The sequence below is a fragment of the Manis javanica genome, chromosome X, assembly GCF_040802235.1.
Source record: "Manis javanica isolate MJ-LG chromosome X, MJ_LKY, whole genome shotgun sequence".
NCBI classification, from domain to species: Eukaryota; Metazoa; Chordata; class Mammalia; order Pholidota; family Manidae; genus Manis; species Manis javanica.
In genome coordinates this window covers 11,193,939-11,221,899 of record NC_133174.1, presented here as the reverse complement: position 1 = coordinate 11,221,899, position 27,961 = coordinate 11,193,939, and the positions used below count along the sequence as shown (strand labels likewise).

At 38.5% G+C, this 27,961-nt stretch overlaps 1 protein-coding gene and 1 non-coding gene across 11 annotated transcripts in view; one reads left to right on the top strand and one right to left on the bottom strand.

Moving 5' to 3' along the window:
* REPS2 (RALBP1 associated Eps domain containing 2) overlaps positions 1 to 27,961 on the bottom strand; it is a 234,520-nt gene that overhangs the window by 63,053 nt on the left and 143,506 nt on the right. For 7 of the 10 annotated variants that reach the window (XM_037020520.2, XM_073228225.1, XM_073228226.1 and 4 more), the window contains one exon: positions 4,681 to 4,742. In XM_037020520.2, the coding sequence (XP_036876415.2) occupies positions 4,681 to 4,742 (62 nt within the window). Of the gene's footprint in view, positions 1 to 2,346; positions 2,440 to 4,680; positions 4,743 to 27,961 lie in introns of all 10 variants that reach the window. The other 3 variants (XM_073228224.1, XM_037020519.2, XM_037020524.2) reach the window with 1 other exon arrangement.
* Positions 12,127 to 12,233, top strand: LOC118972795 (U6 spliceosomal RNA). The gene has a single exon (XR_005061882.2). It is a non-coding gene; the product is annotated as a U6 spliceosomal RNA (small nuclear RNA).

The window sequence follows — 27,961 nt, the reverse complement described above, 5'->3', positions numbered from 1 at the left end:
GGGACAGAACTCTCTTGACACAGGCCCCCTTCCACTGCCCCAGCTCTGACACCACCAGACTCAACAGTAAACCTCTCTCCCCTGAACTCTCCAAGCTTTCCAAGTTTCAGTATTACTTGAACACATGGGGACCTCTGTCATGAGTTTCTATACATTTGCTTTTTCTCTATGATAAAGCTCCTAACTTTTCAGCCACCTAAAAAGAAAAGTTGTCTTATATTCTTTAGACTCATTATATTAGTCATCTCAGCCCTTCCATAAAGCCTTCTTGGTCTCTCTAAGCTTAGAAGCATTGATGAAATGCTTCCTCCATAGAAGCATTGATGAAATGCTTTCACCCTACAATGCAATTTTAACAGTTATTACATTGCTGGTGAGGAGTACATGCCATTATTAAGGTGAGAAGAGTTAGTGGTAAAAATAGGACAATTCTGAGCACATTACAGGGAGTCTCAATTCATCAAATGTGATGCTAATATAAAACTGAAAAGATTACCCTTTGCTACCAAAAAACTCTTTATTAAAGATAATTACACTGAAGCTATGGCTCTATCATAATTGCTACAAGAAATCTGGCATGAGATCAACACTATTAGAGGAACTTAACTATTGAAATACCAAATATAGACACTTGGCAGAGAACAAGCCACAGGACAAGCACCAACTCTGTAGATGGTATTACACTTAGTTTATATGTAAACAGTAAGCTTTAATTACTAAGGTTAACTATCATTTTAACATTGCTCCACACGAAATAGTTAACTGGAATTGCTTTTTAGTCATTTATGCTATGAATGAGGTTTTTACAAAAAGAATGTGTCACCTCTTCTGAACTGAGCCAAAATATCATGCCCTGGTCCACAGGAAAATACAGGACACAAACCATTTGATTCTTTTTATATTCACTTGGTCCATTTTGATTCTACCTATTGTATGAAAAATAAAATGTTTATTTGAATTTATTCCTTTTCCTAGTTCCAGGGCCCCGTTTGTATAACTTAACCCAGATGTTCATATCATACTGATGGCTGGTATAAGTAGGGGCCAACTAAACTGCATTTTATACTGAAAACCTATAGCTCATCTCTCTCACTTGATAAAAGTAGAGATATATGTTTAATGTAGTACCAACGATCTATATATATCTTGGCGCACATACATGCAAATGTACAAATTCTTTTCTCTTGCATACTTAAAATCTGGAAGTACATCACTCATTAGCCACACAGTTTTTTAAATAGTGTGCCTTTGAAGGAATAAAATGTTTTCTTTATTACAATTGAGTCTTGCCCATTTATCAATTTAATAATTGAATATTTTAATCCAAAACTTTTTAATCTTTTCTCAGACTAATAATTACTACTAATCATTATACTACTTTATTCTACCACATTATACACATTATACTAATAATATAGTGATTTTAATTATATCAGGCTTCCTGGTTTCTCCCCTAGGTACTATAGTTTAAGCCCCATAACAAGAAGTTTCTGTAGTTAAGTGTATGTGTGTATGTGTATATATAGATAGATAGATAGTCTATATATACCAAGGAACATTCAAAAAATTTTAACAGAAAAGAAGAATTCAGAGTGTTTGAAGTTTTCTGTAATAAAATTTGCTGTGTGAAGTGGCAAAAATGACCTCATGAGAGAGTAAGCAAGAAGGATTAGAAAAACAAGGAAGAAAACACAAGCTGAAAACATAACAATTTGAAATCCCAAGCTAATATACAATAAACATTTTCATTTTCAACTCATCTAGGTACAACTATTGTCTTAAGTTATAAAAATTTAACTTTAATCACAGAGTAGAGAGATGAAGTGACAGATGAAAGAGGTTTGGAAATGTTCTTACTAATACCTTAGGATTGGTGTGTAATAATGTTTCCTAAACACTAAGCCCTCAAGATATTAACAGGTATTTTGTAAATAAAGAGACAAACAATCATAGAAGTTAAGAAATTGCTAGCTTTAACAGAATTGGCCAAGTTTCTTTACTCTAGGACTTCAAAGCCTTTAATGGGCTCATATACAGTGTGACTCTCCCAGAGCAGCAGCCTGCAAATTTGTCTTACCACAGAGACCTATTATATATCTCCTAGAAGACTGTTTTATCAGAAGTAGTTTGAGAAAGGCTAGACTACATAGGTGCCCCATACAGACGGTTGAGTTTCCCCTGGGGCCAATTTAGGAACTTGATACTTCACAAAGACTAAATACAATCACGTGTTTATTACCAAGGACTTCCTCTGTAGAATATGTGTGCCACACTTAGAGTGGACAAAGGGGCAGAGTGCAGGGAGGGAAGTGGCATAGAGATATGCTGCCGGCATTTCTTACACACCTGTTTCTGCAGTCTGAAATCTCCATGGTCAGGCAGCTGAGATGGAGGCTTGGGCTGAGTGCTGGGCTCACTGTTTACATTGTGATGGGAAATCTGGTAGATAAAGAGGCAGTCTCACTCATCAACAGGGACTTGAGAGTTCCCAGTCCCCCATCAGCTACTCGATCACTAAGCCGCAAAGCCAGCCGGAAGCCCACCTCAGCAGCTCAGATAAGGCCTGCTGACAGCAGCAGCACACTTCACAACCAGGAAGTATCTATTGTCACCTGTGCAGCAGTTGAAACATAAGGAGGATGGTCACAAAAGCCCTTTCAAGCAGGTCTTCCACACATTCACCCAGGTGGCTCCCAAGCCCTCGTGTGAAACCAGCAGCTGGTAGATAAGCACCTCCAGAATGCCCACTAACTTCGTTGTGACCAAGTCCAGATTTGCTGTTGGTGCAAATCAGGAGCCTCATCTCATCTAGGTCTTCCTTAGGGGAACAGAAGTGAATGCCTCAATTGCCAGTGTAACAAACGGATCCCTGTGTTCCTGTATACACAGACACTTGGACTCCAGTGAAGGGAAGGGGAGGGGCCGTTAGGACATGGACCTCGGTTTGGGAACCGGCTCTACTATTTAGTAGCTATGTCACCTGGGGTGACCTGCTTAACCCCTAGAGTCTTCAATTTCCTCATGTATTAAAAAAAGGGGATATTAGTATATACTTCACAGGGTTTCTGTGAGGATTAAATAATATGCATTGAAAGCACTTAGCAAAATGGTCTGTTGCAGATGCTCTGTGGATAAAGTAAAGGTTCCTGTGGCCAGGATTCTCCCCTGGCCCTGGTTGGCTAGCTCACTACACACATGTGGGCAATACATTGTTATTGACTCTATACAAAGAGCTGCCCAGTGCTCTGGGCAACACGGTGGTACTGCTGCAAGAGAGCAGAGATAAGACTGAAGTGGTGGCAGCACTGAGGACGGAGACTGAGATGGCTGCAGGTGTAGAGGGGCCCAGAGGCAGAGACCGGCCTGCTGCCTGCAGACTCACTCTGAGTGGATGGGATTCTAGTGACTGACCTGCCACCGTGGGAATAGAGTTGGGTATAACCCTTTCACCCTAAAAACATTCCACTGTCATTTCTTTGGTCTCACTGAATCCATAGAGAACTTGCCGTGGCTGAAACCCATTGGCAAGACATGCTTTATAAACAGAGCTAATGATTAACATGAGCAGAAATTGTAACAAGGGAAAAAAGGCTTAGGACAGAACTAAAGCTTGGCATTAGATATATTGAAAGGACTCAATAAACACTTGTTGACTGAGTAACTAATATCTCTTAAAGCCAGTGGTGGAGTACTGGAAAAAGGGTTCTCACTTGTTGATTTGTGTGGGTCAGGAAGAACAGGGCTTTGTATTAATTACCTTCAAACTGAAGCAAGAAGCCAATACTTCCTGGTATTTTTGTTTCAAGGTTGAGTGGATGCTAAAGACCATCTAATTCTTTAAAAGAAGGACAAGCTAACGTTAAAAGTGGTTTCAGTGACTCAGTGAGTCCTGAGATGCACTGTATGGAAAGGTATGCTCTGAATCACCCAGAGCAGTAAGGTAGAAATTGGGACTGTTTGAAATTTCCCAACATTTTCTGCCAAAAGTCAGAGAGTATCTTCAAAGATAGAAAGTTTCTTCAGCAGAAATTAATGAGAGGAAGGATCTATAGCACCCTTCACCACACTCCACATTTGCTGCTTGCTTTTCATTTTCAACTCTGCAAAGTTGAAAGGCCATAGCAGTATGTGTAAATAAGGCAGAATAAATTCACAGGTGAAACAGATTTTGGTGACAGGCTCTCCCAACTCCTGCTGTTTCAGCTTATTCCAAAGGAAAATACCAACCTAAAGAAAGCACTACAGATCCAAACAACAGCACTAACTTCATGTTGATGACCATTTATTTTTAGTTTGTGCAGAATTAACACAGCTCCTAAAACACTGATGTAAATATAGGCACCCGGACTTCACATACTATGATAGAAAAATCATGTCCCTGCCCCTGGTTGGAAAGATGCCCTTTCTTCTGCTCCTCTCTGTATGAAAACCACATGCAACCCTCCACAGCCAAGAGTGAACCAGTACACATTTGGTTGCTTATTAAGGAAACTTTCCCTTTTCGAATGAGGTTAGGAACTGACTGGATAAGCAAAAATTCAACCACTTTCTGCTCTCTTTACCCAGATGTCATCTTGGGAATCTAACTGGCCAGTTCTGTGGCGACAGACCCTTGCAAAGGAAGCACAGTGTAGGACAACATCCCTACAACATTTACAGAAATCAACATCTGCCTCCTACCTGGGATGGACAAGGTCTCGGAGGGAGCGCAGGTGGTGGAGGCAACAATCCTGACATAGTAGCTGAAAAGGAAAACACATACTATTAAGAACCACCAAAAACAAAACACCCTTCTACTTCTTAACTAAGCATAGCAACAGCATTTAACATGTTTAAGTTTTTGTTAAAACGTCGTTCAGAATTCATCTGAAGGCTTAATTAAAAAAAAAAGAGTACATGCTTTTTCTAATCCCTTTTTCATTTTCATCCTACCCCACATCCAAGTATTTATATAGGCTGCTGTGATTAAGACTGTGTAGAGCAGTAAGGAGGACACCCTTTGATCAAAGGACTAGAACCCAGCATGGGAAGGCAGTCAATCCCTCATTACTGTGATGTTAATTTTTAATAGTTTCAAATAATCTAGGCCCTTTGGCTTCTCTTCTATTTCCCCCTGGCTCTTGGCCATTACACTGCTCGTTAGCTCAGCCAGTACAGCCCAGAAACCAAGGGAGCCTGAATTCCACTGCCTTCTAAGGATGGGTCTGACTGCTGGAAGGGAGGCTGAAAATGATGGAATGAAATGATATTTAGGGATTCTTCGAAGAGCTCAATTTCCTTCTCTCTGCTGGATCCTTACTAATATGAGGCATCTTTTGAAAGTAAGTTTTGGTCTCATATTTTTTTAATTTTGTGAGATATAGAGAAAATTTGAGTTAAGCCAAGAACATCTGAATTGTAACTTAACAATGAAAATAAGTATCTGCTATTGAATTATAAAACTCATAATCACATACAAGAAATAAGTTTATTATCACACACTGGCAAGCTAAACCACATTCTTTACAAACTCCTTAGAAAAGCACACCATACTCTATAAAACTATACATAGTGTTTATTTGCAGTTCTGTAATATGTGTGCTAATATTTGGACAATTTTCTCTGCCTTAAAAATAAACCATAGCAATGTGCCAAAAACATAAAAGTTTTTGCAAATCACCTTTAATTTGACTTAGCCAAATCAGACAAGCTAGAAAACGGAGTTCAGGGCTTTCCACAAAGTTAACTCAGAGTAATTTCGTAGAGACTTTCATTCTGAGCCAGTACACGGATATGGCACAATGATGTAGGCCAATCAGTGATTTCTTTCAATATGTCTTTCATTAAAATCTATGAAACACGAGTGGGTCAAAACTCCAGAGGTGGTGAGATAACAAAGCATGTAGCTGCAGAGAATGACAAAAGCCTCAGCAATTCTCCACCTCAGGTCCCTACTCCACAGGTCCTCACAGATTGGGCCTTTAAATTACCAACTACTTTAAAAACAAAATTTTTAAAAATCTATACATGCTTTTAAGGAAAAGGCCTTGCACTAGAACAAAGTTTAAGTTAAAATAAACTCTTTATTAACAAAAGAAGACTAAGAGCTGATAAGCCACTTAATTAAACTGACTTCTGCTGCCAGCCAAGAGGGAAAAAGAGACCAGATTTACCCTTCCATCTGAAGCAGCCAAAAACAAACACATGCTTTTTATATGAAACAACAGTTTAAGACACTAAAACAAAACATATAAAACAACAGTTTTCAAGATACTAGAAAATCACGCAACTAAAGACAGTGACCCCAGAGAGACAGGAATCAAACAAGGTGAGCCATGTGTCTGCCTGTTCTGCTTATTGCCCAGTTACTCAAAACAAGACCTGCATCAACTTGTGTCTGATTAACTTCATTTTTACCATTATGTCATTTTTAAAAAACAAATGCACTGTTTTTGTAAAAGATGATCTGAGGGTCTGTTTGTGAAATATACTTTTGGATAAAATTTTATCACCTACAACTATTAACGGTTTTGTTTCCTCTTTTCAGTACCTTTACTTCTGTTTTGAATCTTACTTACCTAGCTAGAACATGCACTATAAAGTTGAATGATAGTAGTGATATGGGCATTCTTCTCTTGATCTCAAAGGTAAGGCTCTCACTACTCCACTACTAAGTATGCTATTTGCTTTAGGTTTGTTGTTGATGCCTTCTAATAGATTATGAAAACTCCCCTCTGTTCTTGAGATATTTTTATGATAATCTGTTTTTCAATGTTAACCAAGCTGCATCTGTATCCATTCAGATGATGGTATGACTTCTTCCTTATAATTTAATAGGACAAATTACATTATGAACTTTTAATATTAAAATACCCTTGCTAACCTAGGTTAATCCAACTTGGTCAGGTTTTTATGTCTGCTAAGGTTTAGTTGGCCAGTATTTTGTTTAGTATTTTTGCAACTATATTCATGAATGAGACTGACAGGTGAGTTTCCTTTCTCATACGGTCCTCTGTTGTGCTTGATTCAGCTGGAGACTGCTTCCCATCTATCCTCTGGAATAGGCAGTGTAAGATCAGAAATTTTTGTTGTTTTTCTGTCAGGTAAAATGACAGCAGAACCATTTTGGCCTGGAGTTTTAACACAAGATTTTTAATCATTTCTTTAACTGTTACAGGATTACTGACTTTCTAATTCTTTTTTTTTTTGGTATCATTAATCTACAATTACATGAGGAATATTATGTTTACTAGACTCCCCCCATCACCAAGTCCCCCCCACATACCCCATTACAGTCACTGTCCATCAGCATAGTAAGATGCTATAGAATCACTACTTGTCTTCTCTGTGTTGTACAACCCTCCTTGTGCCCCCCCTACATTATGTCTAATTGTAATGCCTCCTTTTTCTCCCCCTTATCCCTCCATTCCCACCCATCTTCCCCAGTCCCTTTCCCTTTGGTAACTGTTAGTCCATTCTTGGGTTCTGTGAGTCTGCTGCTGTTTTGTTCCTTCAGTTTTTTTCTTTGTTCTTATACTCCACAGATGAGTGAAATCATTTGATACTTGTCTTTTTCCACCCAGCTTATTTCACTGAGCATAGTACCCTCTAGCTCCATCCATGTTGTTGCAAATGGTAGGATTTGTTTTCTTCTTATGGCTAAATAATATTCCATTGTGTATATGTACCACATCTTCTTTATCCATTCGTCTACTCATGGACACTTATGTTGCTTCCATTTCTTGGCTATTGTAAATAGTGCTGTGATAAACATAGGGGTGCATCTGTCTTTTTCAAACTGGGCTGCTGCATTCTTAGGGTAAATTTCTAGAAGTGGGATTCCTGGGTCAAATGGTATTTCTATTTTGAGCATTTTGAGGAACCTCCATACTGCTTTCTACAATGGGTGAACTAATTTACATTCCCAGCAGCAGTGTAGGAGGGTTCCCCTTTCTCTACAACCTCACCAACATTTGTTGTTTGTCTTTTGGATGGTGGCGATCCTTACTGGTGTGAGGTGATATCTCATTGTGGTTTTAATTTGCATTTCTCTGATGACTAGCAATGTGGAGCATCTTTTCATGTGTCTGTTAGCCATCTGAATTTTTTCTTTGGAGAAGTGTCTGTTCAGATCCTGTGCCCATTTTTTAATTGGACTATTTGATTATTGTTTGTTGAGATGTGTGAGCTCTTTATATATTTTGGATGTCAACCCATTATCGGATCCGTCAGACTTTCTAATTCTTAAGTCAGTTTTGGTAAATTACATTTGACATATTTCATTTTAACTAATTTTCACATTTATTGTGATAAAGGTATTCATACTCCCCTCTTATCATCTTAATCTCTGCATATCTAATTTCTTCTTACCATTCCTAATAACGTTTGTATGATTACTCTAGTCTTCATTAATCTCCCCTGACATTTGTCAGTTTTATTACTCTTCAAAATAACTTTTTGAACCTCTGTGCTGCATGCTTGCATTCTCTTTCATTAATGTCTGTTCATCTCCTTCCATTTACCTTCTCTGGGCTTATTCCACTGTTCTCTTTCTTGCTTAAACTGGTTGCTTAGCTCATTAATTTCCAGCTTTTCGTTGTTTCTGATATAAGCATATAGCACTATAAGTTTTCTTCCAAGTGTCTCTTTCTAGAGAATTTCATAGGTTTTGCTGTGACATTATTCAGTGTTTAAATTTTGCTAATTTCTATTACAATTCTTTTTAATGTTAACTTCTGCCTAAAGTTTATGCTTTATTGAGAGTCTATTAATAGCAAGCTTAGTCAGTTTCTGTGACTGCAAAGCCTTCATTTTGCACTCATTCTTGAAAGATGATTTCATTAGGTATAGATTCTAGGCTGACAGCTATTTTCTCCCAGCACATTGAAAACAACATTTCACTGTCTTCTGGATTCCATTATTGCTGTTGAGAAGTCACAAGCCAATAGAATCACCATTTTTCGGTAGGTAGTCTTGTCTTCTCTGATTGTTTTTAAGATCTTCTCTTTGTTTTTGGTACTCTGCAGTACCAAACTTTACCCTGTGTCGGCATGTGTATTTCCTCACCTGCATTTTCTTCCAAAACCTGCTGAACTCCATTGGAATTTGAACCATGTGGCATCCCATTAACTTCAGGAAATTCTCAGTGTTTCTTCAAATATTCTTTCCACCATTTTCTCTCATCTCTCCCTCTGGAGATCTTTGTCTAATGGTGCTTTGTTCTGGATAGTTTTCTAAGATCTATGTCCAATTAACTAATTCCCTTTTCAACTGTACTTAATGTCCTGTTAATGTACACTACAGTCAAGTTTATCTCAATTACTAAATTTTTCATTTCTACAGGTTCTATTCGATCTTTTATCAAAATGACTTTTATCCTTTGGTAATTTTTTGACTAGTATTTACTTTCTTCATCTCCTTTTCTTTCAACATATTAAACATATTTAGGTAACACTCTGTGTCTGGTAATCCCCAAATCTGAGGGCTTTGTATTTCCTACCACTTTGTGGCTTCAGTTGGCTGTCTCACTGCATTCCATTTCCTACAGTGCCAGCAACTTTTACTCTGAGCACATATTCCTTGGAATTTTACATGTACAAATACTTTGGGGCCTGGGTAGAAATTGGATTCTCCTCTATTACTTCTGCCAGAAACCTGAAGGTACTATCAACCTGGGACCACTTTAAACTTAAAATCTTCACTGATACTGCATAGATTTTTAGTTTTTGCTTTCCTTACATTTTTGTTAAACATCCTATATAGTAAGACTTCTAAGCATAGACAATAGTTTGAATATTACCAACTAATCTCACTCTTACCTCATTAAAACCACAGTGAAGAGAACTTCCTTAAATTGTTTCAATTTAGAACTGGGAAAATAGATGAGTAACTGACAAATGAATGAGCAGTAGAGAAAGCAGAAGGTAACCATTTGCATGACAGAAGTTCCCCACTTTTCAAGAATTAGAAACATCAAACTCCTCTGGAAGTAGGGACAAAATGAGGAAAGCAATAAAAAGTAAAGAAAATGAACTGACAGGGGATCCTATTTCCTACCCTGTAGGAGAAGGGCATACCTCAACAAGATCCTTGAAGATCTGGTTCCAGCTACACTTCACACTGTTTTTGGCTTCACAATCCCTGCTGCTGTGGTCCCCTCTGCCATAGCGGCCATGCCCTACCCTACTTCACCTAGGTAACTCAGAATATAATAAGTGACCAGCAAATATTTGAATTAACATTAGAAAGAACTATAGGATTAGGCTCCACCCCCACATATGAAATTTCTTTAAAAGACTGAATAAAGCAGTTTAGGAGCAGTTAGGTACTGAGGGCTTCCTCTCCCACATTCTGCACAGTTTCAGCATGTTTCATACGTTAGCAAAAGGCTAGAAGTATTTTTCTTCTCCAGGGAGGAAACCAGACCCAGATGAAGGCATGGGGGCCATATTGAAAATGGAGAAATTCAGTACATGTATGTACTCTACATGATGAGACTCTTCTAACCTTCTCCCTCTCTGCTCCCAGACTTCCATCCAGAGATTGGAAGAATTGCTCCAGGGAAATGGACCAGCCAAGAAGGAAGATCCAGATATCATATCAAGAGATTGCCAACAAGATGATGGCCCAACCAGATCATTCTACCATGAAGCCCACAGATGGTAAGCCACATGCATTTGTCCCTATATTCCAGTCAGCTTTTTAACCCCCATTCTTAAATATAAGCAGATGATGAAGTATTAGCAGATAACTGCACAAAAATTTCTAACCTGAGATACAGCAATAAAAACAGAAAAAAGTAACATTAAAGAAACAGATTCGATGTATACTAGGAGAAAATTATTAAATGCATATTATTAATATCATCAAAATGATCATTCAATTTATTCCAAAAATATTCAAACATTTACTATATAGGCCGGGCACTACTTGAGGCACTGTAAAAATATCAGTGAAAATTTTCAATACAGGAAAAAAAGCTCTACACTCATGAAGCTTCTATTCTATTGAAAAGACAGATAAAGAGGTGGGAATGAGGAATAAAATCTTTAATAGAGTCATCAGAGAAAGCCTCATTAAGAGATAAGGAGATGCTATTTGTAAAGAAGAAATAATGGGATGCTGTCGAACAACAATCAATGAAAAAATTAAAAAGAGCACCGGGAAATTAAAAACATGATAGCAGGAAGGGAAAGCTTACTAGAAAGGTTCAAAAGACAATCTGAGTTAATCTTAAAGCAAGCAGGGGAATTGGAAATAGAAAGTTCCACTAAAAGAAAGAAAGAAAGTAGCAAGAACAAATCAATTAAATAGTTCAAAAAAATTTCCCAGAAATGAATACTATGAGTTGCTAAATTAAAAGAGCCCACTGAGTACTTAAGACAACGGAAGGAAACAGACCCATGGCAAACCACATCAATATGAAATTCAAAATACTGGAGTTAGAAGACTCTACAAGTTTCCAGCAGTGGGTAGGAGAGGAGGGAAGGCCATGTACAAAAGATCAGGAATCCAAAAGGTTTTGGACTTCTTAACATGCCAATGGAAGCTTGAATTCATTGGAGCAATGTCATCAAAATTCTGAAGAAAATTTATTTCCAACCGATGATTATATACCCAACCTAACAGCGTGCACAGTGACTCAGTTAAAGATATTTTTAGACATTCAGGGACTCTAACTGAGCTCCATGCACCCTTTCCAAGAAAGTTAGTCAAGGATGTGCTCTACCAAAACAAGAGAGTAAACCAAAAAAGAACAAGACATGGGATAAAGGACAAAGCAAGTCCAACCTGGGAGAAAGAGGAAAAAAATCCTTGGATGACAGCATAGGGAGATGCCATGATGAAAACTATGTACCAGCCATAGAAGACAATCACTTCAGATTTCTTCAAAACAATGAAACTAGTACCTAATGGTCAGAATTTCATAAGAGGAGCTTTAGAAAATTGAGGGAGCCTACAGTTGGTTCAGGGGCAAGAACACTGAAAAGAAACAAGTGGATTATTCCCTCCAAGGCAAACAAAAATCTCTGCAAGCAACACAAGGAAATAACTATTAGCTTATATAGTCATAATAATAATATAAACACTAAATATTAGTCTAACTAAAATTATAACTATACTGGAAGAGTAAAAGAAGGGAAAAGTGTGCTCGCTTCAGCAACACATATACTAAAATTGGAATAATACAGAGAAGATTAACATGGCCCCTGAGCAAGGATGACACACAAATTCATGAAGCGTTCCATTTAAAAAAAAAAAAAGGAAAAGTGCTAGGGGAGTGAAGACAGTAGATGATGAGTAAAACTGAAAAGTCAACAGAAGGCTATAAATATATGTTATTTTGAAGTATGAAGGAAATATGAAAATAATCAACAAAAAAATCATGTCTCAGAGTGTATTCTCCCAAGTCTTAAGGTATATCAATAGCCTTGGAGGAACTTCCCAGACTTTAGTTCGTCCCCTTAGTTCAACATGGAGCCCTAGGCCTTCCCCTCGACCGTATCAGGATATCAACTGTGATTATTCACTTTTTCAGCTTCTTCCCTCTCTTTCCAAAAGTAATGTCCACTGGTCTTCAGTCAAGAGAAGGGAAAACTGAGAGTATATACTGATTTCACTTCCCTCCAGATGTGGAATATCAGAAAGAATCCTCAAGAGTTGCCCACTCACACTCACAGCTTCTGGAGGGAGGCAAGCAGAGTCAAGAGTGCACCGAAAGCCTCAGTTTTTCCCTCAGTGGCCACGCTTTAAAATAAAAGCCTGAATAGAAATACCATTTGACCCAGGAATTCCACTCCTAGGAATTTACCCTAAGAATGCAGCAGCCCAGTTTGAAAAACACATATGCACCCCTATGTTTATCGCAGCACTATTTACAATAGCCAAGAAATGGAAGCAACCTAAGTGTCCATCAGTAGATGAATGGATAAAGAGGATGTGGTACATATACACAATGGAATATTATTCAGCCATAAGAAGAAAACAAATCCTACCATTTGTAACAACATGGATGGAGCTAGAGGGTATTATGCTCAGTGAAATAAGCCAGGCAGAGAAAGACAAGTACCAAATGATTTCACTCATCTGTGGAGTATAAGAACAAAGAAAAAACTGAAGGAGCAAAACAGCATCAGACTCACAGAACCCAAAAATGGACTAACAGTTACCAAAGGGAAAGGGACTGGGGAGGATGGGTCGGAAGGGAGGGATAAGGGGGGGAAAGGGGGCATTACTATTAGCAGACATAATGCAGGGGGTGGGCACGGGGAGGGTTGTACAACACAGAGAAGATAAGTAGTGATTCTACAGCATCTTACTATACTTATGACAGTGACTGTAATTGGGTATGTGGGGGGTACTTGGTGATGGGGGGAGTCTGGTAAACATAATGTTCCTCATATAACTGTAGATTAATTATACCAAAATTTAAAAAAAGAAAAGAAAAGCCTGTACTAGCTCATGCATCTTTCCTTGTTTGGTTGCTGCTGAAAAATCTCTTCCATGTGTTTATGTTTCTATGTTCATTTCTGTTAATGGCCAGAGATATTAATATAACTTTATTCTACCAACTTTATGTCTAATTCATGTTTTTGTCCCCCACTGACCCTAAACACACTGCCTTGTGTTTCATAAGAACTCACATACTCCATTTATGACCTTAAATTGGATTCAAATGTTATCCAGCATGCTCTGATAATAAGTATTTTTTAAAAAGAAAAAGTATATCTTCATGCCAAGTGAAACTGAGAAATTATGTTGGATGAATAATCTAGTGTATATATGCAAAAGATGGCAACATACCTGTTAATAGTAACACCTGCTTTCCCAGGAGGGAAGAGAAGGACAGAAGAGAGGGGAGAAGACTTTTTTCTGCATACATTAAAAGCTACCATACTCGTAAAGCAACTGCAGGTATATTCCTAAAGTCTTACAGTTAATAAGGTGAAATACCAAGTATCAACAAGACTGTCAAATCAAAAAACTTTTGTAAGTGCAATCAAGGAAATTAATAAATATCCAAATACTGAAAAACAGATTAAAAAGCTCATCAAAGAAACTTTGATTTAATCCTAAACTTGGAAAATACAGTAATAATTTCAGTTGTTTAAACTTATTGAAAGATGAACATTTTCTGACACTGATCCACTGAATCTCAGCTTGTTGGTACCTTCATCCAAAACTCTAACTTCTAAAATTTTTTATCCTCATAGTTCATTATTCTTAGAAATTTCCAGACAAAAAAATTATTCATAGATAATTGTCTATTTACTAATTTCCTTCAGATTTTTACAAAGCTCCAAATCAATGCCTAAATGAAAACATGTTCCAACTTACGGAGTGGAAATAAAGCAGCAGATGTGGCAATTGAAAGCTTTAAGGAACAGAAAACCAATTCTTCAGGGAAGTGAAACTTGGAATAACTTCAGCTGTGGAAAAGGGTTCCTATCCCCCCAAACTAGGAATATTTTATGAAGAAAACAAAAGCATTCAAATGCCAAAGAAAAAAGAACACTTAAAGGGCGGAAAATGTTGAAAGAGCCTGCCAGTGGGACCTTTACCTTTAAGTATCAATCAAGTAGAGAGTTAGCCATATGCAAAGCTTCAGGAAATTATCAGTAAGGACCATTCCTCTTCTCAGCAGGTTCATAAAAATGGCTATTTCTTTGTAATAGAAAATGTTCTTTCTCTCCGTTCTAATCACCAAAGCATGTGTAAGCCTATGCCTATCCCCACATCTCCTAGTTACATACAGTGATGGGTTCCTCTTTATATGATGAAATGTTTGCCAAGGAGTACCCTTCCAATGATACCTGCCTTGATCCCCTGATGATGGCTCTCTTACCCAAAAAAACAAGCTCATTAAATTCTCTGTTAAATGGATCAATTTTTTCCCCCACTGGTTAAAAGAGAAGAACTTACACATGCCTTGGAATTGTTCAACAGGAAAATATTAATGACTTCATTTGGAAAAGTAATGAAATAAAATTCAATTATTTCACTGTGCATATGAGAAAATTAAAGCCAGGAGAAGTAAAATGACATCACCAAGGTCACAAGGCTACTATGATGCAGCAATCAGTATCACATTTGAAACCTACAGGACAGGTATGGTACAGGGCAGAAAAGGGCACTGAGATGGCAAAAAGCAGCTGGAAGGGGTTATTCTATACCCAGGGAGCAAGTATGTCAGAAGACTGCAAAGCAAGAACATATTACAACTTCAAGGAACTAAAAGGATGCTTCTGAATGTGCTACATACCACAAAGTCAGATAAATAAGATCCTAGACACTATCTAAAAATGTGCCATTGTAGCAAGTATTTAGCCTTCTGAGTTACGTGATCACCTCTTCAAAAGACTATATATGACTCCCCTGCTTTAAAAAACATTCAGTGTAGTACTGGCCTAAGGACATATAGATCAATTGCCTATAAAAAAAATAAGGTGTGCTCCCAAAATTAAATTACTATAGACTGTTTTCTCTGACATCAAATCTGCTGCAACAAAGTTTTTCCATCTTCAAAGGATTCTGGTGGAAAACAAAGGAATTACATTCTCTGGACCTCAGTCTCCTCACCTGTAATATGTGAGAGTTCACCAAGATGACATTTAAGTTCCCTTTCAGCACTGACACTCCATGATTCTAGCATTTATTTGACAGTGTTCACCAGTATAACTCCTTCTCCCTGCACCATGGGATATGTGATAAAGGTTAACTAGGTCCCAGATGGAGACACAGGCAGTTAGGTGACAAGAACACATTTAACCTTGGTGAAAGTCACATTTCATTTCTCATATTACATTTACCAAAATGCATTCTCCTAATCATTTAAACTCTGGAGGTTGGTTAAAATCACTAGTAGTGTGTGTGTATGTTAGAAGGAAAGCATGCAACCTGGAAAAAGATTCTAAAATCTGGGAACTGCCTCTTTTCTATCATGAATTTTTAAAATATCACATATTGAGACCAACTTCTAAATCCAAAATATTTCAAAATGAGCTTGCAATGACTACTCCATGCCAAAGTTTCTCAATTACGCCACAAACTTTTACAATCTAGATTAACCCTACCACTCCAACAGACTATTCTCTAAGACTTCCTAGGGACATATTTTACAAACTCCTTCTCCCCTACTCTCCCTTCCTTTTGGCCAGGCAGCAAACTGTAGACGTCTGGTCTCCACTTATTCCTGAAATATACTCCTCTGTGGACATGCCAGGCCATGGTACTGTGTCCCTTACTGAAGTCATGTATTTTCATGGCTTCAGATCTATTTGTCAAGAAGAAGTTTGGCATTTACACTGAAGGTCCTGAAGAGTTCTGAGCTGGGAGGTGACATCACAGCTGTATTTAAGAAAATTAATCCTGTTGCTTTATGAAGGAAAGAATGAACCAAGAAAACCAGATTAGAGACTACATAGTCATCTCACAGGCAACTGGTAATAAGTGAACCAAGGCAAATATTGAAGAAATATCAACAAAATTTGATTCCAAAAGTCATATCCATCCTTCAAAGGTTAGCTAACAGCCTATGGAACCTCCATGAACACATCCACAGATCACCCTAGTTAGAAATCACCCAGACTCAGTACCCTTCTCACATCTAATTATAGTACTGATTGGCAGAATTTGGGGCTACATGCATCTTCCTCTTGGAGTTCTCCACGATACCAAGCAAGTGCTCAGTAAATATTGGTTAAATGAGTAAGACGCTTTTCCTTTTTCCTGGTCACCACTACTGAAATCAATTTCAGTTTTCATTTAATTCTATAAACTCAAATGCATATAAGGAATTTACTGATGCACTGAGAATTATATTGTTTTATGGTATTCTTCATCTCTGCAGCTCACAAGCTTTATTAGTCATAAGTGAAATGTCTAACAGGAAAATGATTAAATAAACCATGGTAATTAATAAAAGCAAAAGAAGTAAAACAGAGTATCACCATTTTGCGGCTACCAATGAAGTAATGGATCTAAGCAGTGGTTTCCTGGAAACAGCTCTCTCCAGCTTGTAAGAGCCAACGTGCACATGTATTCCAACCCCACATAAAGTGACACATCAGGAAGAATGAAATTGTTCATGAGAGGAGTGTTTATACCATATAAATTGGCAAATGACCAGTGGTTAAACATTTGTCAACATACCACTGGATGTAGGCAAGGATAATCAATACGTGATAAAACCATTATTTGTGAGGCTGTTGGGGATCGTTATCATAATGGATGGATTAAGCAAATACTACATGAACCCACTGATTAAACATCACAAAAACAGAGGCACTGGACATCAGGGGCCCCCTAATGTGATGAAGTAGGAAGTACACAGCATCACCTTGATTCTAATCAAACCTAGATCTACCTACCAGTTTATAGAAATACAGGCAATGGAAGAACTGACAACCAGCCAAATACAGAATGTAGAAATGTCTATAGAGTGGCTGATTTTCTTATGAATGAATTATCAATGGGGGCCGGGGGAAGACACAGATTGAAGGGGGATTAAAAGACTTAACAGATGTCAAAACAAACATAATGTGCGTGTAGCCCTTGTCTGGATCCTGATTTGAACAAGCCACTATAAAAGACATACTTCAGACAATTCAGGGGATCTGAACACTAGTTAGATATCACATGATATAAAGGGATTATTAATTTTGTTAAATATGATAAAGGTTTAGTGGTTAAGCACTTAAAAAAAAATAAGGCCTTATCCATTAGAGATACACTAAAGTATTTACGTATGAAATTATACACTATCTGGGATTCACTTTAAAAAATCTGGGGGTCGGGGTTCTCCATTTTTACATACACTTGAAATTCTGCATAATACAATTTTCAACAGAGTAGCTTGTGTGCAGAACACATATAAAAGAATGAAAAAATTGTCAGTACTGACATGGATACATTTCCAAGAAATAAGAAACATGCACAATGTGATGCCAATTATTTTAAAGACAAAAAACATGAAATTGATGTCATAGGTACACATATCATTCATAAATTAACTAGAAATGTCAGAGGGATACATTCCCTGGGGAAGACACTGGGCCTGGTGGGGATGAGGTTAAGGAACAGATTTATAAGGTTCAAATTTTACACAAAGGAGAAGTATTTGTTAATTACTCAAATGAGTCTTTGAAGCATTTTAAAAATAAAGGTTATACTACCACTTTCCACTGCATCCTACAGAAATTCTAGTCCTGTTCCTCTGCACACTCCCTCATTAAAGCACTCATCTGGCAAGTACAGCTGTGAAACTGGAAGGCAGATATAAAGGAGAAAGCACCCTACCTAGTGGCAAGACTGGACATACCCTCACTCTGGCAAGCTTTTGTAGACCTCTTCTAAGCCTCTGTCTTCTTATAGCAGGCACCGAATCACAACACTGTACTAATGTAGACATTTTCATACAACTTATTATAAAAGAAAAAAACCCTGTGAGTAGAGAAGGGAACAGGAAAAGGCAAAACAAAGGAAAACAAAACAAAAGACAGCACACTGCAACCACACCTCCCAAAGACTGAGATTGGCATATATCTAGATGAGCATGCTCAGTACTGCCACAAAGAAGCTTGGAAGGATCTGGACTTTACTTTTACTTCCAAAAATGTTCAATTTTTTTTGTTATCATTAATCTACAATTACATGAAGAACATTATGTTTACTAGGCTCTCCCCTTCACCAAGTCCCCCCGACAAACCCCATTACAGTCACTGTCCATCAGCGTAGTAAGATGCTATAGAATCACTACTTGCCTTCTCTGTGTTGCACAGCCCTCCCCTTTCTCCCACCCCCCACATTATACATGTTAATCATAATACCCCCTTTCTTCTTCCCCACCCTTATCCCTCCCTACCCTCCATTCTCCCCAGTCCCTTTCCCTTTGGTAACTGTTAGTCCCTTCTTGGGTTCTGTGATTCTGCTGCTGTTTTGTTCCTTCAGTTTTTCTTTGTTCTTATACTCCACATATGAGTAAATCATTTGGTATTTGTCTTTCTCCGCTTGGCTTAAAATGTTCAATTTTTATTTGTCAATTAACCTCAATAAAGTTGGAGGAAAAACAGTTAAGACAGCAACATTAACCAACCTGGTCTATAGATTCACTCACTCACCACCAAAATCCCAACCAACTGGCTTTTTTTTTTTTTAACAGAAACTGACAAGCTGAACCTAAATTTCATATTGGAAATGCAAGGGACCTAGAATACCTAAAACCATCTTGAAATGGAAGAATAAAGTGGGCAGACTCACATGTCCAGTTTCAAAACTTGCTACAATACAGCAATAATCAAGACAGCATGATACTGGCATAGTGACAGACATACAGATCAATGGTGTAGAATTAAGAATTCTGAAGTAAACCTTTATGTTTTAGGTCAACTGATTTTCAAAAGGGTACCAGGAAAACTAAATGGGGAATTAAGTTTCCTCAACAAATGATGCTGGAGCAACTAGATAGATACATGCAAAAAAATGAATTTGGACCTCTATCTCACACCGCATACAAAAATCAACTCAAAATGGAACATGGACTGAAATTTAAGAGCTAAAAATACAAAACTTTAAGAAGGAAAGAGGAATAAATGTGGCCTTGAGTTATGCAATGACATGACAACAAAAGCACAAGTGACACAAGAAAAATCAACTTGGACATTATCAAAATTAAAAACTTCTGTACTTCAAAGGACACCATCAAAAAGGTTGAAAAGGACAACCCAAAAAATGAAAAAAAATATTTCTAAATTATGTACCTGAAAAGGGATTTATGTCCAGAATATATAAACAACCCTTACAACTCAGCAAAAAAAAAAAAGACAACCAGATTTAAAAATGGGCAATGATTTTGAATAGACATTTCTCCAAAGATGGCATAAATATGGCTAATGAGCACATGAAAAGATGTTCAACATACTAATCATCAGAAAATGTAAATCAAAACCATGACAAGATACCACTTTATACCTACCAGGATGGCTAAAATTGAAAGAACAGACAGTAACAAGTGTTTCAAGGATAGGAAGAAATTGTAATCCTTATAAACCATGAGATGGTAAATTGGCCCAACTGCTCAGAAAAATAGTCCAGTAGTTCCTCCAAATGTTCAACAGTTACCACATGAATTTCTGAATCCACTCCCAAGTATATACCCAAAAGAAAACATGTTTGAACCAAAACTGTACATAATTGTTCAAAGCAGTAATATTCATAAGTTAAAAAGTGGAAATGACCAAAATGCCATCAACTGATAAATGAAAAGTGTCACATCCATAGAATATAATATTACCCATTCATAAAAGGAATTAAGTACTGACACATGCTGTAATGTGGATAAACCTTACAATCATTATGCTAAGTAAAAGCAGCCAGTTATAAAAGACCATGTATTGTATGATTCCATTAATGTGGAATGTCCAGAACGGGCAAATTCATAGGAACAGAAAGCAGATTAGTGGCTGCCAAAGGCTTGGGGGAGAGGAATGATGCTAATGGGAGCGGGTTTTCTTGTGGGGTGAGGAAAGTGGTTTGAAACTGGCTAATGATGGTGGTTGCACACACTATGACTATACTAAAAGCCACTGGATTGTATCCTTTAAAAGAGTCAACTTTGGAGTATGCAGAATATATCTCATTAATGCTTTCATTTAAAAAAAATGTCCAGACTGCCAAACTAAACCCTTGATCCAAAAGTTTGGGGATGGGACAGGAATCCTATAATCCTGCCCGATTTCTTAATCCTACTAGAGTTTATAAATGGGAACAAGTAGCTCTCGCAGGAATGATACAATAAGGAAATCTGTAAGATCAAAGCCATTTCTGTGGCCAATTTCATCCTTTAGAGAACTTGAAAGGTAAGTTTGGTCTTGAGAACATCTCTTATTCCCAAAAGTTTTGCCTATTTCTCAAGTTACAGAAAGAAATACTCATTTGTAGTAAACCCAGGGCAGACTCTTCTCAGTCCCTCACTCAATAAATACACCCCAGTTCCATGTAAAGATAGAGCTCTTATCACAACACTTTGCCCATCTGCACATCTTACAGTGGGAGCTCTGGGAAGCTCTCCACAACTACTCCTCAGTGTTGCAGAGCACTGAAGAGGAAGCTGAACATATCGGGGCCTTAAAGAATGCTCTGGAATAGTTCTATCATTTCACGCATCCTAGGTGGCGGCAGCACAGTGGCCATAGAGATCCCCTGGCTACAGAATGGGAGGCAAGCTTGAAACAGGAAAACTCAGTCGGGGAGGACACCTCTGGTACTCTCAGGCACCATCTGGTCACTGCACCTGAAGAGTGAAAAGCAGAGTTTTTCTAACAGGTAATATCTGTACATGAGGCAAAATTTAAAAGATACAAGTGGGTATTCAATGTAAAGTAAGTTTCTCTCACTCCTGTCCCTAGTCATCCTATTCTCTTCCCCAGAGGCAACCACTGTTACCAGTTTCCTAAACATCCTTCTGGAAACAGTCTATACTTTTAAGAGCATATATATTCTGTACCATCTGTTTTTCACTTAATTTATCTCAGATAGCTCTCCATTTAGTATAGTGAACGTATTCCTTTTAACAGCTTTGTAAAATTATTGATGGCAGGTCACTGTCATCAATAAGAGTGGAAGGAGGGGAGTTCCTACCACACACAGTGGAACAGAAGAAACTTCTTTTACAAAAAAAAAATTACCTTATGAAAACAACTGTTTCAATGAGGAAAAAGAGGTTAGGGTCTATTAAGTACTGCCTTCACAGTGTGATGTTTCTTACAGGAATTTCAGGAATAAAATATGTTTCATGGTGGTTAAGTATAGAGCTATAAAATCTAAAGGGCACTGACCAAGTCCCGGGTCTGCCTGCTGCTAAGTCCTATCCACCTGTGTCATCACTGACTTGGACTTCCTTGCCCATTTTTGTTTTCTCTCGAACCCAGCAGCTGTGTGAGACATTGAGAGGAGGGCTCCACAACCTGGATCGGCTATGACAAAAGTAACCTCCCTTTTACACACAGCCATCACTGCATATCAACCTCTCCCTGTGAAAATGCACGCTCTAGGTATAACGCCTGCATCTACTCCCTAGAGCCCCCTGGGACAATCCAGATGTCTCTAAGTCACAAGTTCATACTCTCATTACAGATATCAAGGTTAAAGCCAATTGTCCCAGGCTGCCAAAGCTGGCCATGTTCATTTTTATGTTATTCTTTCACATATCCCATATAAAATTTTAGTTATTCTTTCCCATATCCCATATAAAATTCCCATGTTACCTATGTTCATAAATCTGAAGGCATTAATGCCACCCACTTCCAAGCTAACTCCCTTAAATCCTATCTGAAGCCTACCCCAGTCTGTGGACTCTCCTCCCCTCAGGCTCTCCAGTCTTTTACCCTATTTGCTGCTTCTCTGTTTGTATCAACATCATCACTCCTTTGGGAACAAGTGTCTCATCGTTTTCATTTCCCTTACATTCTTGCTTCTTGGGATCTTCTCTCCCTCCTACTTCTGCTCCACACCATCATTCTGCTGGAGGCCACTCTGCCTGAGCAACTAAGCCTCCTTTACTCTGCTATTCACAGTCCTGTGATAATACACTGGCTCCCTTTTATCTTTCCCCTTTAACTCAAGTCCACATCTTGATTCATGTCATGTTCTCTTCCCCTCTTTTCTTTACCTCTCCTTATCCTTCTATTGTCATCAACAGGGTCACCCAGGTAGAGTCTGTCTTAAGTGGTACAGTTGGCAGAAAGACAGGTACTGGGAGCTATAAGGACACCAGCCCAGTTCATCAGCAATTAGCTTAGCTTCCCCACAGCCACCCTCACATTCCCAAGTGCTCGAGGTAAGAACACTGTAGAAAAAGTAAAGAGGAGCAGATGGTCCCTGTGATCAGGCAAAGAGATGTAGTAATAGAAATTGAGTAAGCCTTCTGAGCAGGCAATTCACAAAAGAAGAAATATGAAAGGCCAATGGTACAAAAAGATGTTTAGCCTCACTAGGAATCAAGGAAATGCAAACATTTGCTGATTAGACTGATAATGACTAATAAGATGAACATGAACCAGTGCTGACATGGGGGTGAAGAAGCCCTCTCAAACAATATTAGCAGTGGAGTAAGTTGATGGGTAGAGGTTTCCTATAGCGCAGTTTGGTGACATATACTTACACTTCAAATGTCTAGGGCCTTTGACTCAACAACTCCAACTTGTAGGATTCAGCCCAACAAAATAAGTAGACAAGGAAACAAAGAGATAGATCAAAGGCATTACTAACCTCTGCCTTGTTTATGACACGACAGCACACTGAGCTTGGTGGGGGGAGCCGGGGAAAGGGAGGTTCATGCCTGGAAAGGGGAAAGCAGGAAGGGGAGGAGAAACAGAGGTAGAGGGGGAAGGGGAGGAGAAGGGGCCGGGGAAAGACAGGGAGTGGAGGGAGCGCAGAGGGTGCCAGGAGGCCACAAGGAAAAACAGAGAGGCGAACAAGGGACGCTGCGAGAAAGGAGCAAGGAAAGTGCACTCTGAACGCAGTGGAACGTGAGCACGAGAGGAAAGTGTGGGGAAGACACTGGCAGAAGGAGAGCAGACAGGTGAGAGAAAAATCTCTCCCAAGGCACAAGCAACCATGGCACATCTGTATCACAAAGGCCTCAAAAAAAGATGACGCAGCTCTCTACTCTGAACCAGAAAAATGGTTAACTGGGAAGCTCAGGACACTGGCCAGTAAACATAGTGTGAGCCAGCTTATCTAAAGTGACACAAAGACAAGTGCAGCAGAGGGGTTACTACATGGGTACCATGGTGCTCACTGGATGCACTATTGTGACAGATTTATACTTCACACTTTCTTGTCAGAATTTTAATACATAATTTCTAGCAATATGCAATACGCTAAAATTCTACATAATTTTGACAGACCCTTGCACTTTCCTGTGAGAATTAACCAACATGGAAAAAAATTAAGTAGATGCAGGTCCCACCTGCTTTTTTGTTTTTTTGTTTTCTGTTTGTTGGTTTGTTTGTTTTATTTCAGTATAATCTACAATTACATGAGGAACATTATGTTTACTAGACACCCCCCTTCACCAAGTCCGCCCCACAAACCCCATTACAGTCACTGTCCATCAGCATAGTAAGATGCTGTAGACTCACTACTTGTCCTCTCTGTGTTACACAGCGCTCCCCTTTCTGCCACCCCCCACATTATACATGCTAATCGTAATGCCCCCTTGCCTTTTCCCCGCCCTTATCCCTCCCTTCCCACCCATCCTCCGCAGTCCCTTTCCCTTTGGTAACTGTTAGTCCTTTCTTGGGTTCTGTGAGTCTGCTGCTGCTTTGTTCCTTCAGTTTTCCTTTGTTCTTATACTCCACAGATCAGTGAAATCATTAGGTACTCGCCTTTCTCCGCCTGGCTTATTTCACTGAGCATAATACTCTCTAGCTCCATCCCTGTTGTTACAAATGGTAGGACTTGTTTTCTTCCTATGCCTGAATAATATTGCATTGTGTATATGTACCACATCTTCTTTATCCAGTCATCTACTGATGGACACTTAGGTTGCTTCCACTTCTTGGCTATTGTAAATAGTGCTGCGATAAACATAGGGGTGCATATGTCTTTTCTGGGCTGCTGCATTCTTAGGATAAATTCCTAGAAGTGGAATTCCTGGGTCAAATGGTATTTCTATTTTGAGCACTCTGAGGAACCTCCATACTGCTTTCCACAATGGTTGAACTAATTTACATTCCCACCAGCAGTGTAGGAGGGTTCCCCTTTCTCCACAACCTCACCAACATTTGTTGTTGTTTGTCTTTTGGATGGTGGCGATCCTTACTGGTGTGAGGTGATATCTCATTGTGGTTTTAATTTGCATTTCTCTGATGATTAGCGATGTGGAGCATCTTTTCATGTGTCTGTTGACCATCTGAATTTTTCTTTAGAGAACTGTCTATTCAGCTCCTCTGTCCATTTTTTAATGGGATTATTTGCTTTCTGTTTGTTGAGGTGCATGAGTTCTTTATATATTTTGGATGTCAACCCTTTATCAGATCTGTCATTTATGAATATATTCTCTATATACTATAGGATACCTTTTTGTTCTATTGATGGTGTTCTTTGCTGTACAGAAGCTTTTCAGTTTGATATAGTCCCACTTGTTCATTTTTGCTTTTGTTTCCCTTGCCTGGGGAGATATGTTCATGAAGAAATCGCTCATGTTTATGTCGAAGAGATTTTGTCGATGGTTTTTACTAAGAGTTTTATGGTTTCATGACTTACATTCAGGTCTTTGATGCATTTCGAATTTACTTTTGTGTATGGGGTTAGACAGTGATCCAGTTTCATTCTCTTACATGTAGCTGTCCAGTTTTGCCAACACCAGTTGTTGAAGAGACTGTCATTTCCCCATTGTATGTCCATGGCTCCTTTATTGCATATTAATTGACCATATATGTTTGGGTTAATGTTTGGAGTCTCTATTCTGTTCCACTGGTCTGTGGCTCTCTTCTTGTGCCAGTACCATATTGTCTTGATTACTGTGGCTTTGTAGTAGACTTTGAAGTTGGGGAGTGAGATCCCCCTCACTTTATTCTTCCTCCTCAGGATTGCTTGGGCTATACAGAGTCTTTGGTGGTTCCATATGAAGTTTAGAACTATTTGTTCCAGTTCGTTGAAGAATGTTGTTGGTAATTTGATAGGGATTGCATTAAATCTGTAGATTGCTTTGGGCAGGATGGCCATTTTGACGATATTAATTCTTCCTAGCCAAGAGCACGGGATGAGTTTCCATATGTTAGTGTCCTCTTTAATTTCTCTTAACTGTCTTATAGTTTTCAGGGTATAGGTCTTTCACTTCCTTGGTTAGGTTTATTCCAAGGTATTTTATACTTTTTGATGCTATTGTGAATGGAATTGTTTTCCTGACTTCTCTTTCTATTAGTTCGTTGTTAGTGTTTAGGAAAGCCACAGATTTCTATGTGTTAATTTTGTAACCTGCAACTTTGCTGAATTCTGATATTAGTTCTAGTAGTTTCGGAGTGGAGTCTTTAGGATTTTTTATGTACAATATCATGTCACCGCCTGCTTTTTATACTATAGAAATGCTCTGCTCTTCATGTGATCAATTTAAAGTGCCCATTAAAATTTCATTTGTATATTGGGAACAAGACAGGGATGCCCACTCTCCACACTGTTACTCAACATAGTACTGGAGGTCCTGGCCACAGCAATCAGACAAAACAAAGAAATACAAGGAATCCAGATCGCTGAAGAAGAGTCAAACTGTCACTATTTGCAGATGACATGATATTGCACATAAATACCCTAAAGATTCCACTCCAAAACTACTAGAACTGATATCAGAATACAGCAAAGTTGCAGGATACAAAATTAATACACAGATATGTGAGGCTTTCCTATACACTGACAATGAACTAATAGAAAGAGAAATCAGGAAACAATTCTATTCACAATAGCATCAAAAACAATAAAATACCTTGGAATAAACCTAACCAAGGAAGTGAAAGACCTATACCCTGAAAACTACAAGACATTCTTAAGAGAAATTAAAGAGGACACTAACAAATGGAAACTCATCCCGTGCTCTTGGCTACGAAGAATTAATATCATCAAAACGGCCATCCTGCCCAAAGCAATCTACAGATGTAATGCAATCCCTATCAAATTACCAACAGCATTTTTCAATGAACTGGAACAAATACTTCTAAAATTCATATGGAAACAACAAAGACCCCGAATAACCAAAGCAATCCTGAGGAGGAAGAATAAAGTTGGGGAGATCTCACTCCCCAACTTCAAGCTCTCCTACAAAGCCACAGTAATCAAGACAATTTAGTACTGGCACAAGAAGAGAGCCACAGACCAGTGGAACAGAATAGAGTCTCCAAACATTAACCCAAACATATATGGTCAATTAATATACGATAAAGGAGCCATGGACATACAATGGGGAAATGACAGTCTCTTCAACAGCTGGTGTTGGTAAACTGGACAGCTACATGTAAGAGAATGAAACTGGATCACTGTCTAACCCCATACACAAAAGTAAATTCGAAATGCATCAAAGACCTGAATGTAAGTCATGAAACCATAAAACTCCTAGAAAAAAACATCGGCAAAAATCTCTTCGACATAAACATGAGCGACTTCTTCATGAACATATCTCCCCGGGCAAGGGTAACAAAAGCAAAAATGAACAAGTGGGACTATATCAAGCTGAAAAGCTTCTGTACAGCAAAGGACACCATCAATAGAACAAAAAAGGCATCCTACAGTATGGGAGAATATATTTATAAATGACAGATCTGATAAAGGGTTGACATACAAAATATATAAAGAGCTCATGCACCTCCACAAACAAAAAGCAAATAATCCAATTAAAAAATGGGCAGAGGAGCTGAACAGACACTTCTCCAAAGAAGAAATTCAGATGGCCAACAGACACATGAAAAGATGCTCCACATCGCTAGTCATCAGAGAAATGCACATTAAAACCACAATAAGATATCACCTCACACCAGTAAGGATGGCCACCATCCAAAAGACAAACAACAACAAATGTTGGCGAGGTTGTGGAGAAAGGGGAACCCTCCTACACTGCTGGTGTGAATGTAAATTAGCTCAACCATTGTGGAAAGCAGTATGGAGGTTCCTCAAAATGCTCAAAATAGAAATACCATTTGACCCAGGAATCCCACTTCTAGGAATTTACCCTAAGAACGCAGCAGCCCAGTTTGAAAAAGACAGATGCACCCCTATGTTTATCACAGCACTATTTACAATAGCCAAGAAATGGAAGCAACCTAAGTGTCCATGAGTAGACAAATGGATAAAGAAAATGTGGTACATATACACAACTGAATATTATTCAGCCATAAGAAGAAAACAGATCCTACCATTCACAACAACATGGATGGAGCTAGAGGGGATTATGCTCAGTGAAATAAGCCAGGCGGAGAAAGACAAGTACCAAATG